Source organism: Agelaius tricolor, unplaced genomic scaffold (genome assembly GCF_023055355.1).
Source record: "Agelaius tricolor isolate 1412-34295 unplaced genomic scaffold, bAgeTri1.0.p SCAF_4, whole genome shotgun sequence".
In the NCBI taxonomy this organism is placed as follows: Eukaryota; Metazoa; Chordata; class Aves; order Passeriformes; family Icteridae; genus Agelaius; species Agelaius tricolor.
The window spans coordinates 21,734,081-21,750,339 of record NW_027269264.1 but is presented as its reverse complement, the minus strand read 5'-3'; the positions used below and the strand labels follow the sequence as shown (position 1 = coordinate 21,750,339).

The 16,259-nt window shown below is 39.8% G+C and overlaps 2 protein-coding genes across 5 annotated transcripts in view; both read right to left on the bottom strand.

The window, feature by feature from the left end:
• KIF27 (kinesin family member 27) overlaps positions 1–8,325 on the bottom strand; it is a 29,480-nt gene extending 21,155 nt beyond the window's left edge. The window contains exons 1-4 of one of the 4 annotated variants that reach the window (XM_071424843.1): positions 8,186–8,325; positions 6,418–6,812; positions 4,207–4,407; positions 1,901–2,829 (exon numbers count right to left, since the gene is read on the bottom strand). In XM_071424843.1, the coding sequence (XP_071280944.1) occupies positions 1,901–2,829; positions 4,207–4,407; positions 6,418–6,715 (1,428 nt within the window). In that variant the 5' untranslated portion in view covers positions 6,716–6,812; positions 8,186–8,325. Of the gene's footprint in view, positions 1–1,900; positions 2,830–4,206; positions 4,408–6,417; positions 6,922–8,178 lie in introns of those variants that run through there. The other 3 variants (XM_071424845.1, XM_071424844.1, XM_071424846.1) reach the window with 3 other exon arrangements.
• Positions 8,326–9,209: 884 nt separating this feature from the next.
• QNG1 (Q-nucleotide N-glycosylase 1) lies at positions 9,210–16,031 on the bottom strand. Its single transcript, XM_071424854.1, has 4 exons — positions 15,580–16,031; positions 14,340–14,599; positions 10,808–11,003; positions 9,210–9,917 (listed from the first exon to the last, which is right to left on the bottom strand). The coding sequence occupies exons 1-4, from the start codon at positions 15,914–15,916 to the stop codon at positions 9,685–9,687; spliced, it is 1,026 nt and encodes a 341-aa protein (XP_071280955.1). The 5' UTR covers positions 15,917–16,031; the 3' UTR covers positions 9,210–9,684.
• Positions 16,032–16,259: the final 228 nt, after the last annotated feature.

Genomic DNA, 16,259 nt, shown 5'->3' with positions numbered 1-16,259 from the left:
GGCCTCAGACCAAGACATCTTCTGAGTCTCAGACCACTACAAGCCTGTTTGTGGGCTTTTAGACCAGACCCTCTTGCATTTCTAAGGGCACTGGACGCTGACTTTATAGGCATGGGGCACATCCAACACAGCTATAGAAGTCACTGTGTTTCACCTTCACTTCTTCAAATAATGTATTAGTTTGAGGGGTTAATGAGCCTGTTCAGATATGAAATCACAAGCTGTCAGGGGCAGCAATGGCCCTGTGCTCCTGCCCATCTCCTCCCAGACATACTGACACCCCAGGGATCAATCACCTTAGAGCATGTTCCTGGCATGCTCAAATCATGTGGCAACCCCAAATAGCTGTTTAACCTTATGAGCAATAATCAATGTTGGGATCACAACACATTCGTATGAACAGTCTGATTACATAAGGATACTGAAGGAACTCAGAAGCCACTACATCAAAACTATAAAAAACTGTTCTGGAGGAGAGGAAGGGATAGGTACCACTTTTCCCCCTCTCTCTGCAAAATGTCTCTCAGGGAAGAAGAGGGGAAAAGTATAGTTGCTTTTTATTTTATAAAAATATAAATAATAAATCATATATATATATATGATTTATATATAAATCATATATTTATATGATTTTATTCATGACGTGGTTCTTGGAGTGCTGGGACATCCACAATGTAAGACCCAAGTACCAGATTAGGCTGATGGACAGTGGTTTTGTCATAGCACTCCCAAGCAAAGGAAAACCAAGTGATAAAGAGCAAACAAAATAGCAAAATCTCAAAATAGTCATTAATGATTCTTGGAGGCTGTTTTACAGCTAGAAAGGAATCAAGCATCTAAATATTCAAGGACACATACAAATCAGCACCCAAAGCAAATATGCAGCTTCATGACCTGAAACAGTCCTTAAACATCTTAACCAAACAGGTATTAATAAGTTTACTCTAGCACACTATAATCAAATCTGTTATTATCTTGAAAGCCTTGAGCCATAGGTTGGGTTCCAAAATAGACTGTTTTGGGTTACCCAAGGAGGTAGCTAAGCACAAGAGCTATCTCTTCAGATCCCACTACCCCCATCTCCTAGGAGCACAGAGGAAGAGCAAAGGGAAAGTGAAAGCAAGAAAATTTGTGAGTCAAGATAGAAACTGATCAGTAAGTGATGATGAAGTGCAAGAGAGAAAGAAAATAAAACAAAAGAGATGATGCAAAAGCTATTGCCTACCACCTCCCAAGGCTGACTAATGCTGAGCCAGTTCTGGGCAAAATACAGCTAAGTCTACCTAAACCTCCTCCTCTCCCTTTTTATTGCTAAGCATCAATTTATGTGGTATGAAATCTCTCTGATTAGTTCAGGTCATCTGCTTTGTTTCATGTTTGTGTCTCTAACTATTCATGCATCCTCCAATCTATTTACTGGGGGCGGGTGCAGGCAGAAAAACAGAAGGCCTGTCACTGTACAAAGCACCGTTCAGAAAGAGCAAAAACATTACTGTCTTATTACAATCGTATTCGTCACAAATGTAAAACACAGCACCCTCGGGGATGCTATACAGACAACTACCTTCATCTCAGCCAAACTTAGCATACTAGCATAGCTAAAACCAAATATCTAACAGATAAAACAGCTCAGCCTCAAGAATCATCTTGAAACTGACTAGAGAAAATATAACATTACTTCAACTCATCTCTGTTGTCACTGATTGTGTATTCAAACATCCATTACAAAACACCTACATCCCAGGGATTGGCCAAAGGAAATTCTACAAAGCTGGAAATTAAATTTAATTGTCAAATTAAGTACAGGTGACAGTTTTATCCATCTTTCAAAATATAGCTCAAATTTTGGCAGATTGCTTTTCTACTTAGTCATTTAAATAAACAGCTTATAATTAAATACCTGGCATTTCTTTAGTTCCCTCTTCAGCTGAAGTATTGTAATGTGATGTGGTACTGGGCTGGTCTCAGTGCCTGTGTCAGCCTCCTGGATGGTGAGAGCTTCCTTCCTTACTTTCTGTACCATAGTGATCCAGCTCTGCAACCTGTCCCGCTGACTTCTTCTTAAGCTAACATCATCATACAAATCAACCAGAAAAGGTAAGGCTTCATCTACACAATTTCTGTAACTGAAATATTGAACCTGAAGGCGAGTGAGCTGCTCCTCAAGTGAACTGATACGGGCTTTTTCTTCATTTAAGTCATGTAACTGGTGATTACGGGCCTGCTGGCTCTGCAAAGCTTCCCGAAGCAATCTGATTTCAAGTTCCATTTCATCAATTCGGTCTTTTTCTGGGTTGTAATTTACTACTGGTTTATTTCTAATGTTTTTTGCTCTGTTGGCATATTTGAGGGAATTTAAAGATTCATCAAAGTCCAGTGAGGATGGACTTATACATGTTATCATAACAGTCTTGGCATTTCCTCCTAGGGAGTCTTTCAGAATACGAGTGATTTTAGCATCCCTGTATGGAATATGTACACTTTTTCTTTTTGGGTCTCCAAGGGCACTGATGACATTTCCCAAGGCCAAGAGACCACTATTGATCTGAATTGATTCTTTGAAGCGTTCACCAGTATTTCCAGTCTTTGCTACCCTCTCTGATCCTGCCAAATCCACAAAATGAAACTTTGAAGCGATTGAATCCTGTGCAGCATTCTGATACTCTGCAGACTGCTTCTGATGAATACTGATGGTAAAAATGGCATGAGATCGACTAGAGTGCTCATTCATCTGTGTTGTGCCTGTGTGACGAGCTGCATTGCCACTTTCCAGCAGGCTTATTACTTCATCTGCACATTCTACTTGGAATTCCTTAGCACCGACAATCACTTCAAACACCAAACCAGATGAAAGTAAGAATAATTTAATAAATTCTAAATAGCAATAGTTTACAATAATAATTCTTCAGCAATAGTTTACAGCAATACCTATAATAGTGCATTAGAGAAACATACAAACCTGCTATGGCTATGACCTACCTATGAAGTCATAGCATATAGCCATAGAAATAGAAGATACAATATGTGCAAAGCATGAGGTATAACACATCTAAAACCTGCAGATATTTAATGTAGGGGTCTATTGTGCCATAACATTTGAAACAGTATCTTAGACACAAGACACAACTCATTTACACATTGCACACTGCACATTATCTTTACAATTTACAGTGTGGTGCTACCTAGAAAAAATATGAGCAAAATCAGCTCAAAGGATATTCTGCCAGTCAAAAAAAAGACTAAGAACTATAAAGTTTTTACTAAAACTTATTCCAAGCCTGTACTAAGAAAATAATTTCTATCTGAATAGAAAAGATAGTTGGGCCTTTGGGACAGGTACGTTAGTAATCTAATAAAGTGCAAGTGTACTTCTACCAAGTACTCTTACTAATAATATTTTTTATCATATTTTTCTTTTAATGAGAAATGGAAAGCATCCTAGAACAAGAAGATTACTCTAACTGTACTGAAGAAAATAAATAATTTAAAATGTATTGAGGGATCCTTTTGAAGCAACGATATTGTCTGCAAGATTTGTGCTGAACTAGTGCTTTCTCCCAGCTACAGACAAAAAACCCATGACAGCTTAATATAACAGTTTAAGAATACTAGACTAAACACAACAATTAGAATATAAAGAAAAAAAATCCAAACCTAAACCAGATTAGGTACTTTCAGAATAAAATAACTCTGATGTGGATTCTTCTAGCATTTTCATGGGGTGAACAGGATACCTACAGGGCAAGTATTAATCTCAAAGCCTCTAAAAATATCTACTTCCCCTTCTCTTAATGAAGTGGTCTCTTCCACTCATTTCATTGTAAAAGGGGAGCAGATATTTACAATATAATTGACTTAACAATTGTAATTTTGAAGGAAGAAGCAATGGTTTAATCTTAAAATATTTATTCAAGTGAATAATCACATACTATTTTGTTTCTAGACAGAACTTGCAGAAACAATAATTGTGTTATTTACTTTATCATTTGTTGCCACTTCCATCCATATAATAGAACATCTATATTGCTGACAAGCATCTAAACCCCAAACTGTTTCCAAACAGCTGAACTGAGCTTATATTCTGAAACTTTAATACTTTTTTTCCTTTTATTCATTAGCAGTGAATAAGCACTTTCAAGAGAAAGCAAGAATAATTTGGACACAAACTGAAACACAAAGCACCAAATTTGAGAGCTGGAATCCTACCTGTATTTCCCTTCTCATCTTCTCGAATATGTAGATATTTCACAGAGGTCTCCAAATCCAACAAATCTCGAAGTTCTTCCTTGTAAACCTCTATATAGGATACCTTCACACGGAAGTTAATATTACGATGTTCAGAAATATGATTAAATAATTCCTGAATAGCCCGTGGGATTATGCCCCTTTCATCCACTGCAACTGATGCTAAAATATAAGCACAAATGTCACAGAAAACTGCAGTCATTCTGTAACATAAATTACAAAGACTGAAATTTGAGAGAAGCCTGTGAATTTAGTATGCAACACATTAAGGAATCTGAAGAGCTCCTTGTTCACAAGGATTTTTGTAATTTTTTCTCCTGTGTGTGTCAGAAGTTTTGTTTGCATCCAGTACTAGGATTCAAATCCAGTACGAGGATTTAAATTACATAATTTTACAGTTAAGAAAGTTATGAAAAATATGGATTCTGCTTTAAAACTGTATTTCTCAGAGTACAGATTTCTTCTTTATCCCTACTCAGTATGGTTAGCAATGACATCTCAAGGGTTTGAGAAACTATAAATTCTACTTATATAAAGCAAAATCATCAGTAACATAGCGAGACAAGATTTATGACCAACATTAACAGTAATTTCCTAATTCTTCATAAACATGGAACTCTGATGCCAAACTCTACATTTCTTTACATAGTCAGCATAGGACAATGTTTCCATTAATCATCTGTGCTCTTTATCCAAGACTATGGAAGCTGTTTGCCTATGAGACAACAAAAAGAATCTCTTTTACCAAAAGACTAACGGGTTGCTCACATCTAAGTATTAATTTAGTAAATATATTCATTAAACTAAAAGGTTGTAATTGCAAAGCTATGATCATCCTTAGACTGTGACATCCACTACCAAAACAATTTAGCTAGCAATGGTACTTATAGGAACATTAAATAACTACTAGTGAAGGGAATAGAAGTGATAACACTACAACAATAAGAGACCAGTGGTATGAGGTTCAACAAAGCCAGCTGTGGGGTCCTGCCCTTGAGGCACAAAAATCCCCTTAAGCACCACAGGTTGGGTGGGGGCAGAGTGGCTGGAAAGATGCTCAGCCAGAAGGGACCTGTGGGTGCTGGTTGACAGCAGCTGATCACGGGTCAGCCATGTGCCCAGGTGGCCAAGAAGGCCAATGGCATCCTGAGGAGTACCAGCAGTTGCGTGGCCAGCAGGACCAGGGCAGTGATTGTCCCCCTGTGCTGGGCACTGGCGGGGTTACACCTCCAGTGTCGTTTCAGTTCTGGGCCCACCACTGTAAGGACATTGAGGAGCTGGAGTGTGTCCAAAGAAGGGCAACAGAACTGAGGCAGGGTCTGGAGGAGCAGATGAGGGAGCTGGGGTTGTTTAAGCTGGAGAAAAGCAGACCCAGGATAGATCATAGTGCTCTCTACTACCACCTGACAGGAGGGTGAAACTGGGGGAGGGGGGTCAGTCTCCTCTCCCATGTAAAAAGTGACAGCACAAGAAAAAAATTACCTCAGGCTGCACCTGGGGAGGAGGTTTAGATTTGATATTAGGAAGAATTTCTTCACTGGTGGTCAACCAATGGAATGGGCCTAGTTGTGGACCTGGAAATGCAGGGTTAATGGTTGGACTTTAAGATCTTAGGGGGTCTTTTCAAACCTACACAGTTCAGTGATCCTATGATTCTAAATAAAAGGAAGACTCTACCAAGATATTTACAATACTCTATTTATACCAATTTGGAAGAATTAAAGCATAAATTTCTCAGATGCCACAGAAATTTCTCTCAAAAGCCCCAAAAAAGCAAACAAATCCAACACAGAATGAGCAAGTAAACAATTAAGTGCCTAATGAAGACATTTGCAAGGTAAGATAAATGTAGTAAAAATTTTCAAAACCACTATGTCTCAGAAAAAAAAGTTCTAATATAAACTGCATGTTAAAATGTGGAATGTGAAAGAACACTTTACAAATTAGTGTTTTTCTTATATATTTTTAGTATAGTCTAATTTATGGAGAAGATTTTAGAACCTTAATTATCACATAAACTTTGGAAGCTTGGGGTTTTTTTACTACAGGTTTTTGCCTTGGTCCTTAAAATTATGCAGCATTATCTGCTATGTTATAAATATTTAACTTGCATAGAAGCACTCTTTACCAATTAAAAAATTTCCATAAACCAGAAACCTTTCTATAACCTACCAATGTGGTCACCACCGATGGTGTAAGTCTTCCCAGAACCAGTCTGTCCATAGGCAAACACTGTAGCATTGTATCCTTCAGTCAGAGACACTAGAAGAGGCTTAATACAAACAGCATAAACTTCTTCTTGGGTTGAGTTTTTGCCAAATACAAAATCAAAAGTGAAGACATGGTCCTTTCCAATGATAATTTGTTTGGCATTTGGCACTAATCTGACACACACTTGGTGGTTATGAAGTATTTCTTTGGAAAGCAGAGGTCTGACTCGGACTGCAACTTTAACTGGGATCTCCTCCATGCCAGACTCCACCACTGTGCTTCCCACTCAGTATTCACATAGTCAAGAAGAAATCTGTTACCACAGCTCTGTTCACTTCATTCACAGCTGTCTGCAACTAAGAAAAAAAGTTTTCCATGTTATATAATACAAAAGAATGTATCTCCTGAAGTGAAAAGCTGAGATTTCCTAAGGAACATGTAAGCAATATTACAATCTCGAAAACTACCTGATATAAATGCAGCTCTATTAATAACTATATAATAAATTAATAAATTATTTTTGCAACTATTTATTTCCAGGTTAGCAGACTTAAGTCTGAAAGTTGCCTGATTTCCTATTTGATTATAACACAGTCATACAAAGCAACAATATTGCAAGAGTTTTAATAAACACTATTGGTAAAGCAAAGGCTTACAATGGATCCTCTCATTTTCCTGTTCCTGCATTCATATTGCATAGGCAACCCAAATCAGTCAAACAAAACCTTTTTCTCCAAAAGTTGTATATACATACCCTCTTCCACTTATTAAGCACCAAACATTTCTAACTCAACAAGCACAAGGAAGTGTGGTTTTAAATGTATCTATTTACTACATGTAGAACATTCCTCCGATTTTGATCTGAAACTTTAGGCACATATGTAATTATTAAATTAATAATTATAATTTTAACATACATGGTTCCTTATACTGCCTGGTGCATATTCATTCTTACAGCATAGGCATTGCACAGTAGCACACTTGTAAATATTAAGGAATTGCCTTTCTTTATAGCTGTTTTTCACTAGAATTCAAAAATCTGCATGGGATCCCACATACATATTTGCCGTTGTTGTTGCTAACTCTGAGAATTTTTGTTATGAAAGGTAAAGTTTGCTGAACTTCGTGCTCTCACACACATTGTCTTCAAGAAAGCTGCATTACTGAACTGGCAGAAATCATCTAAGCTCACAAAATTCAGGTTTGTTGAAAACTAATAGCTTAAAACAGTATTATCTCATGGCAGTGAAGAGAAGAGCTTTTGCATTTTATTTTACTCCTTTTAATTTGAAGATTTGGCTGAACTTTGAAAATAGAAAAGCCTCATTTTATTGACTGAGCACAAGAACAAATAAACAAAACATGAGAATGACTTGTATCATTAGGGACATGGCCAATCAGAAACAGATACATAAAAGTACTAACTACAGATTGAAAACACGTTTTGATTGATAATTGAATTTAGTTATCTGGGTGCATTATTTTTTTGCCCCCTAGCAAGTGCTGCTCTTAAGTGCCAACATTTCTTACTCTCTTTTTAAAGTTATATTCCTAAACAAACAAATTAACAAACCATGTCCCGGGTGTGGCAGGGAAACCGTATTTCCTAAGGATCTACTTTGTAAAAGAACATGGGAATATGAAACATTCCTAAAACATCAAGGCAAGAGAGACACTCGGGTGTCGACGCCCGCGGCTGCCACAGGGCAGAGGCAAACATACTGGCAACCTTTTCTCTTGCAGGGATGTTCTGCGTGCGGCCCAGCGGATTTTCCGTGTTTGCAACGTCTCCAAACCTAAGGAGCGGCCGGGATCGTATCACGCGTGAGGGTCGGGAGCCGCTAGAGCGCCGGGGAGGCCGCCGCGCCGTGCAGTGCCGTGCAGTGCCGTGCAGTGCCGTGCAGTGCCGTGCAGTGCCGTGCAGTGCCGTGCAGTGCCGTGCCGGGCCGAGCGGGGCCGGGCCGCGCCGTGCAGTGCCGTGCCGTGCCGTGCCGTGCCGTGCCGTGCCGTGCCGGGCCGTGCCGTGGGCCCGGGCCGCAGCGAGGGCAGGCGGCGGCGAGCGGCCTGCGCTGTTTGCGACCCTCGCTAGGCAACGGCCGCCATGCCGGCCGCCCGCCGCGCGCACAGCGCCCCCAGCGGCGGGACCGGCGGAGCACCGGCCCTTCTTCCCGCCCTGCCCCTCTGTGCGGGACTCGGCCCCTCTGTGCGGGAAGGACGGTGAGGGGTGTGTGTGTGCGTCCAGAGAAGCGCAGCGGAGCTGGGGAAGGGTCTGGAGCACAAGTGGTGTTAGGAGCGGCTGAGAGAGCTGGGGCTGTTCAGCCTGGAGGACGCTCAGTGTGACCTTACTGCTCTCTACAACTGCCTGAAAGGTAGGAGTAGCAAGATGGCGTTCGGCCTCTCCTCACAGGCAACAGGTGCCAGTACAAAAGGAAATAGCTTCAAGCTGTGATAGAGAAGGTTCAGGTTGGACATCCGGAAAAATTTCTTCACAAAAAGGGTGATTAAATATTGGAACAGGCTGCCTAGTCAGGTGATGCAATCACAGTCCTTGGAGATGTTTAAGGAAAGACTGGACATGGCACTCAGTAGTAGACAAACTCGTGTTCAGTCACGGGTTGGACTTGATGGTCCCAGAGATCTTTTCCAACCTATGTGATTCTGTGATTCCTCCCCTCCCTTCCCACCTCCCTCACTGCATGGACTGAGCCCCCCCATCTCACCCCTAGCAGTAAAAACACAGACACACCCCCATGGCACGTCTGTCACGGCACTGTTTATTGGACAACTGGACAGGTTACACTTCCATCTCTGAGCAGTAAAACAACTGCCAGGCACCTGCCACCTCAGTGCAGGTATGACAGGGGACGGGCAGGAACAGGGAGGGGCTGAGGTACACCAAGGTACACCACAGGATCTGCACACACATCTGGCTGTGCACACAGGTAGCCACATACACCAATACAAAGGTCAAAGCAGGAGTAATAAACCCTACCTTAACATCAGTTGCCTGCAAAGTTTACACTGTTAATTCCAATCAGGGCAAGCAAAAGATTAAAAGAAAGGTAATAAAAACGTAATAAAACAATGCAGAAAAAAAGGTACATTGTTACTACATCACTAGAAAACAAGCATTTGATTTAACAATTCCAAATTAGTGCATGACAAATCACCATATGAAAAAGCAAGTTCAAAAGATAAGGCAGCAATACAAGAGCTGTTGGATTGGACTTAGTAATATATACACCGTACTCGGTGGAACGGGATATCTTTCATCTCTGCCCTGTGATCTCTGGCATAATCCCAAAGATAATAATCGAGTAAAACTGCATTGATTTTTTCATGCATATCATGACCCTTCTTCTGATAGAGCTCCTGAAGGTGCTTACAAATCAATGCACAACACCAAATAGAACAGCCACGGATCTCTACCTCTTCTTTGTCTCCAGATTGGAAAAGTGTTCCTGCAGACACAAGAGACAGCAATCCATTTATACGGAGCAGACAGGAGGCCAAGGACTGACTAAATTTGTGAATTTTTTTCCCCTTCACATTTATTCTGTTCTAGGGTTCTAGTTCTCGCGACTTACCCAGCAACTGTTAACAGTGTTGCTACACATTTTCTAATGGTTACTTTAATTTTACTATATTGCACTTAGAAGCTTCCTTCCCATTCAATTCAAGCAACAGCCTGTATTCTAAGGAACTGCTTTAGGAGCAGTGTGTACTGCAAATCATATGATTATTTCTTTGCTTACAGAGACAAAAAATATAGCCTTTTATTATAGTATTCTTTTTAGTATATAATTATTATACTTCATAGTGTATTTTCTACCAGGATGACTGAAGACTTAGATTTTAAAATTGAAAACAAACAACCCCCCAAAGGAACTGAATGTAAAGAGAAACCGTGGAATTGTTTAAATGGGAATCTTTTCATTAGGATTCATGGAAGGATAGAATGTCTATGAGGTCTATTTAGTTATATAGATATGCATAAAGAGATAAATACATGTACGGCCATTCTTTTAAAGTTCATGGGCAACTGCATTAATCTGTTTATCTTCCCGAGTACTTCTGAAATTGCATAATAGCACTTCTACATCTAAAGACAGTCATTTTGCAGTGCAAAAGAGATTGGCTTATTTTTATTCACTAAAATTCATGGTTAGTAGGTATTGGGAAGATGAAACCATGCTTAAAAAACTAAAACCTATATATATGTTATAATTATAATCATATATTAATCATTAAGTGACACATAACCCTTACATGGACAACATATTACATTTTAGAACTAGCCTTAGTCTACAATATCGAGCAGTAAGATTACTTGATATTCGCAAGGACAAACCTTCACGTAGTTTCTTCATTAATTTTTCAGAATACTTCATTGCTTTTAAGTGAACAAGAACTTGTGGAATTCTGTAGTCAGCAAATATTGTCAGACTGGATATATCATCAAAAGCGCCATCTCCTTTGCCATCTAAAACACTCCATGTGTCAGCCACAAGTATTTGTGCCCGTTTGTAGAAAGACACCTTCTTTTTCTAAAGAAAGAAATTTATGGATTGTTTAAGTGCCTGATCAATAAATATAGCAAATAACACATTAACAATTTCATATTGTTAAGCAAACATTAGTTAACTAGAACAGAATAAAACTGCAACAATCTTAAATATCTTGAAATCTAAACAATATCAAACTGCAAACATGGATTATGTGGAATGCTCATAAATAAACTGAAATAAAAAAGTAACATAATAAAAGTTACTGCAGCAAATAAAAATTGTTTAGAATATGCCTGGATCTCAGAACACATTCACAGTTTTTTACTGCCACTTGGTAAACACTGTAGTTGAACAACAGCAACATTAATTTTCAGAAACTCTACAGTACATCCAACCTTTTAATTTGACAAGAGAGGCATAATAGGCATGTATTGTACTAGACAATTAAAACATTTTGTTAATCCATTTATCTTTATTCTTAAAGAAATAGAATTCTGGTGAAAACTTAATGAATGCTCCTCTTTGTTTACTGCCAAGATGCTGTAACTATTCCTGACAGCAAATCAGATTTTTTGTCCTTGAATGATATTCTCCAAAAATACTGGGAAGTTCAACTACATTTCATGGAACAACTTCCAAAACATCCTCAAAACTCCTGCCTTCCATATGCCTCATTCTATACTTGACATAGATGCACAAACTTTCTTCTAGAGAACATACATGATTTTGTACCTTAAACAACAAAACACCACCTTAAACATCACACGAGAAGTGGTAACAAGAAGTTAATTAACAGACCAAATTTTATCATAGCTCCTATGTCCCAAAGCAAGAGTGTCATTCTTTCATAGCATTAGGAATTTTCCAGTAGTAAAGTACTGATTGTCTCTAGCACCACACCATTTCACAAGAGAAGAGGAAGGTGGAATTAGAACGGACTTTTCATTTCATGCTGTAGCTTAATTAGGAAAAAAATATTGGGACTCATGGCTGAGCAGATACATTTATAATTTCATTGTTTCATTGTTAACTTTTTTGTTGTACAGAACACATTAAGTTTATACAAAAAAATCTCAATGTGAAAAGGACTATGAAGCATTTGAGTAAATTTTCCCACTATTTATCAGAAAGCAGGGAAAATCACTAGGTGGATGATACTACATGTCAAATTGGAAGAACTTAAAAACTTCTTTACTGTGCAAGTGACTGCACTGGCACAGATTGTTTAGAGAGATTGTGGAGTCTCCCTCCTGGGAAATGCACATGAACTGTCTGGACACAATCGTGTACCATGTGCTCTGGGGATGACCCTGCTTGAGCAGGGAGGTTGGACCCACTTATGGTATAGTCCTTTAAACCCTTACCTGGTCTCTGATTCTGTCTGTGAAAGATTGTAAAGATAGTTCAATTTATCAAAAATGGAACTTTTTTCAACATGGCAATACAACTTTATCTCTTTTATCTTTTTTTCTGCAACACTTTGCCTTTCAGGAAATAGTACCATGTACAGGAACATTTGCATCTTCTCTGCAGTACAATGTGCTAATATTAAGGAATATACCTAATTATGACCTACTGGCATTAAAAGAAAGGAGGAGTATTGTGTTGGCAAAGAGAAAAATGTGATAGCACAGCCATTAAAAAAAAAAAGCAAAGAATAGGATCATGAGAATTTTACAACCTCAGTTCCAGGCGATGAATGGTAAGTAAAAGATGAAAACATGCAATATAGGGGAAGATCAAAAAGGACTCCACTAAGTCTCTGTCGGAACACAAAAACCCTGATATATGAGTACAATATAGTCTAAAACTTAAATTGCAGCACAGCATCTAAATATGAATTATCCACCAAAGAGAAAAAAATGTTTTGGAGATTTTGGTCTTGGTTTGCATTTTCTTTTTCAGGAAAACTAACACTGGCAATTTCTAGGATTACATATGTAATTATTAAAAGTATTTTGTATATGCATTTGGAAAAACATACAGTCAAATAATTGTGCTAATTTTAAAAGCTTCCCTAGAAGGTCAGCTGTAGCGGTCTGATAGTATGATTCTAATGTATGACTTAACTTACATCTATTTCTCCTTTGGAGAGTTACTGAAAAGCACTGGTTTGCTGTTGGATATTTCACCATCTTTCCAGTTCCCTCCTAACCCTTTAGAAGTCTTACTTGTGAGAGCTCAACCTGCTGCCATAAAAATAATGATCCATGTCACCACTTCAAAATATACATCTTGCTTAGTGAAAGCAGAAAAAAGCTTCCATATTCATGCAACAGGCTTTATTACTAAGTCAGTGCTTACGGTCTGGGATCATTTTTGGAACAGCTTTTCATTCTGTAGTCTGCTGCTGCTTTTAAGGAGGCTTGCTTTATAAAGCACTCATCATCATCTCATGAAAGATATAACATCAGTGAATACAGTCACTATAAAGATAAGAAAATATCACTTTACTTAGAAAATATTCCCTTTTTGATCATAAAAATTGTCAAAAAAATACTTTTTATGTTAAAAAAACCCAAATAAACAAAACCAGTAGCTTCAAAAATTAATTCAAAAGAACCTCTGATTTTTTATGTAAATATATTTTGCTTCACAGCAGGAGACAGAAGAAAATAAAATGACACCTCCTACTGAAGGGCAATAAATGCAATAGGTTCAAAGCTTCAGTGACTGGTATTCCAAGAAGCTGAAAAGACTGCACAGACCAGTAGTATAGGCTGTACTGTCACTAACAAAGTCTTCTCGATTTAATGATGTAACAACAGAGTACTACTTCACATGCAACTGAGCACACGAGCTGCTACATAAGTTACAGGTGCTAAATGAAAACCATGCCTGTATAGGTGAAAACTGGGAGACAAAAAATATCATATGATCCCTGCTTAATTCCCATCAGTTTCTTTCAGTAAATGCTTCAGTATACTGTCAAAATTTGTAAAAATGTGGGTTACTTCTAATCTATAGTGATTTGAGTAATGCCTGTTGAATCAACAGCCGTTAGAGAGTGGAGTCCCAGTAGCTGTGCATTAATTCTACCAGAGTTTCACTTCCTTCATTAGCTGCAGAGACCCTTAAGGTAAAAGAAAAACAAGATGGTGGGAGGAAGGTTAAGGATTCCCATTTTTCAGGCAGGAATTATCTCAAATACTATGCATTTTTAAGGAGTACAAAGGAAGTGTGATCTAACTGGGAACTCAGAGTATACCAAAATAAATTACAGTAAAGTGATAAAGAGACAGCATATGAGAAAAAGGTACTCCTCTGGTGGGAAAAAGAAAAGGACTCTTGTCCTGACTAGTTGTGGACTATCAAGTGTATTTTACTGTTACTAAATAGAAGGATTTTTTTTCCAGATCTTTAGAATTAGCTTACCTCAAATACAGCTTCATCTCTGTAAGAAGGAAAATTTTCCAGTATGAGATGTAGCAGTTTCTGAGCACTCTTCTCACTCATTTTAACGCAGGTGAGGAAGGATCCTCCAAACTTCTCTAACAGAACTATTCCACTTTCGTTCAGCACCCGGTGTCTTTCTTCAATCAAGGGCAAAGGCACTTCTGTGTCAGAGCGAAATACGTGCCTAACCTGGTCAACCGTCATGGTGGCAAAATAGGATGCACTGGTGATAGGTATTCCTTCAGAAAAGTGAAAATAAGATATTTAGGCTATCACATAACATAACATATAGACCTAGTGCAGTGGTCTGCTAAAGGAAAGAACTTCTATAGGAACATCTAAGAAGTCCATCAACTCTTAAACCCACCTTTGCTTTCAGCAATAACCACATCCACAGAGCTGCTCACAATTAAATTTATGAGTGCATAAAATGTTTTCTTCTACAGCAAACTTCCAATATACAACCATAGAACTGTTGTTACTTTTTGTATGTAATTTCCCCAACTGCTTAGTTTTCATATTTTAAGTGTGATGTTTACATAGTACACTAGCAAATATAGTCAGTATATAGCTAGTTTAGTCAGAATAGCCTGTTTTCCCATGAATCCTAATCATGCTGTGTGTTTACAAAAAGTGTCTTAATGCTAATACCCCCTTAATTTACTAAATAACTACGCAGAAAATTAATTAAAACCTTCATCTGTGTCTACTAACGGTTGGGGTTTTTTTCTGAGAACAGCAAAAAGAGTGAGTGCCAAAGTACTGGGTTTAAATACGAAACTTTAAAATACTGGTTTGAGGGGCACATGGGTTTTCAGATTTACTTTAGACACTGGCATTTGATTAGTCCAGAGGATTCTCACTTTATGCCCCATTTATTCATTTGCCATGGAAATACGCAACTTAAGAACACATGTGCAATAACCCAAGTCACGCACAGCTGACTCCTGGCAATCCTTAAAGTCTCTTGAATGGAAGAAATAGCCCAGATACAGCCAAGAGTTAGGTAGTTTCAGTACAAGGGTATTTTGAAAGCACTTCCAGTTCCCTTCCCCAAGCTCAACGGGACGCCTGCACACACACAGCTACTGACACGGGGAGCAGCAGTTCCCAAGAGCGTGTCCCAATTCCGAGGCGCCGCTTTCATTTAATACACGACGCTCGGCTTCCGACGCCCCCCGCCCGCAGCCCCGGCCACGCTTCCCCGGCGCTCACTGACCGTCGTCCAGGGCTCTATTGACGGCGGCGCACAGCGACCAGTAGCCGCTGTAGGTTTTATCCTTGTACTTCACAAGGTACTTGCGCTCCTCCTGCTCGGACCAGAAGGAGAAGTTGAGGGTGTCCACCAGGAACACCCAGTCTACAGCCTCCTTGTCGGCGGACCGGGGGTTCAGTTCGTGTAGGCTTTTCCACCCCGCCAGCCCGAACTCCGCTGCCGAGGCTTTGTCGAACAGGCTCTCCGCCACCCGTCGCGCTCCCTCCTCGTCCACAGAGACATCTTTGCTGTGCTCGGCTATGAACTTGGCGGACTCCAGGGGGGACGGGAACACCTCCATGCTTGGCAGGAAACACGCACACTGCCGAGGTCAGTCTCTCCGCCGCGCTTTCCGCGGGGCGCGCCCGCGCAGCGGCTCCGGCTGCTCGGCCCCGCCCTGCTCCCCGCCCCGCTCCCCGGTGCTGCCGCTGCGCGCAGGCGCGGGCGGGGCCCGGGCGGTGCTCGGGGGCGGGGCCGAGCACGGACGCCAGGCCCGGGAGCGCTTGGGCCGGCGCGCCCATGTTGAGAGTAGCCCCGTGAAATCCCGCCAGGCGCGAGCGGTGGGCAGACTCAGCTTCATAGCAGCAAAGTTTTCCGGAAGATTCCAATCATTGAAAAAGAGTCGGATAAAAAGAAAAAAAACC

Excerpts from the sequence above, each read along its gene's own strand:
- QNG1 (XM_071424854.1), bottom strand. The coding sequence starts at position 15,916 with ATGGAGGTGTTCCCGTCCCCCCTGGAGTCCGCCAAGTTCATAGCCGAG. Across the intron at positions 14,600-15,579 it reads CAATAGAGCCCTGGACGACG|GAATACCTATCACCAGTGCA; the intron begins GTCAGTGAGCGC and ends ACTTTTCTGAAG. Across the intron at positions 11,004-14,339 it reads GAGATGAAGCTGTATTTGAG|AAAAAGAAGGTGTCTTTCTA; the intron begins GTAAGCTAATTC and ends TTCTTTCTTTAG.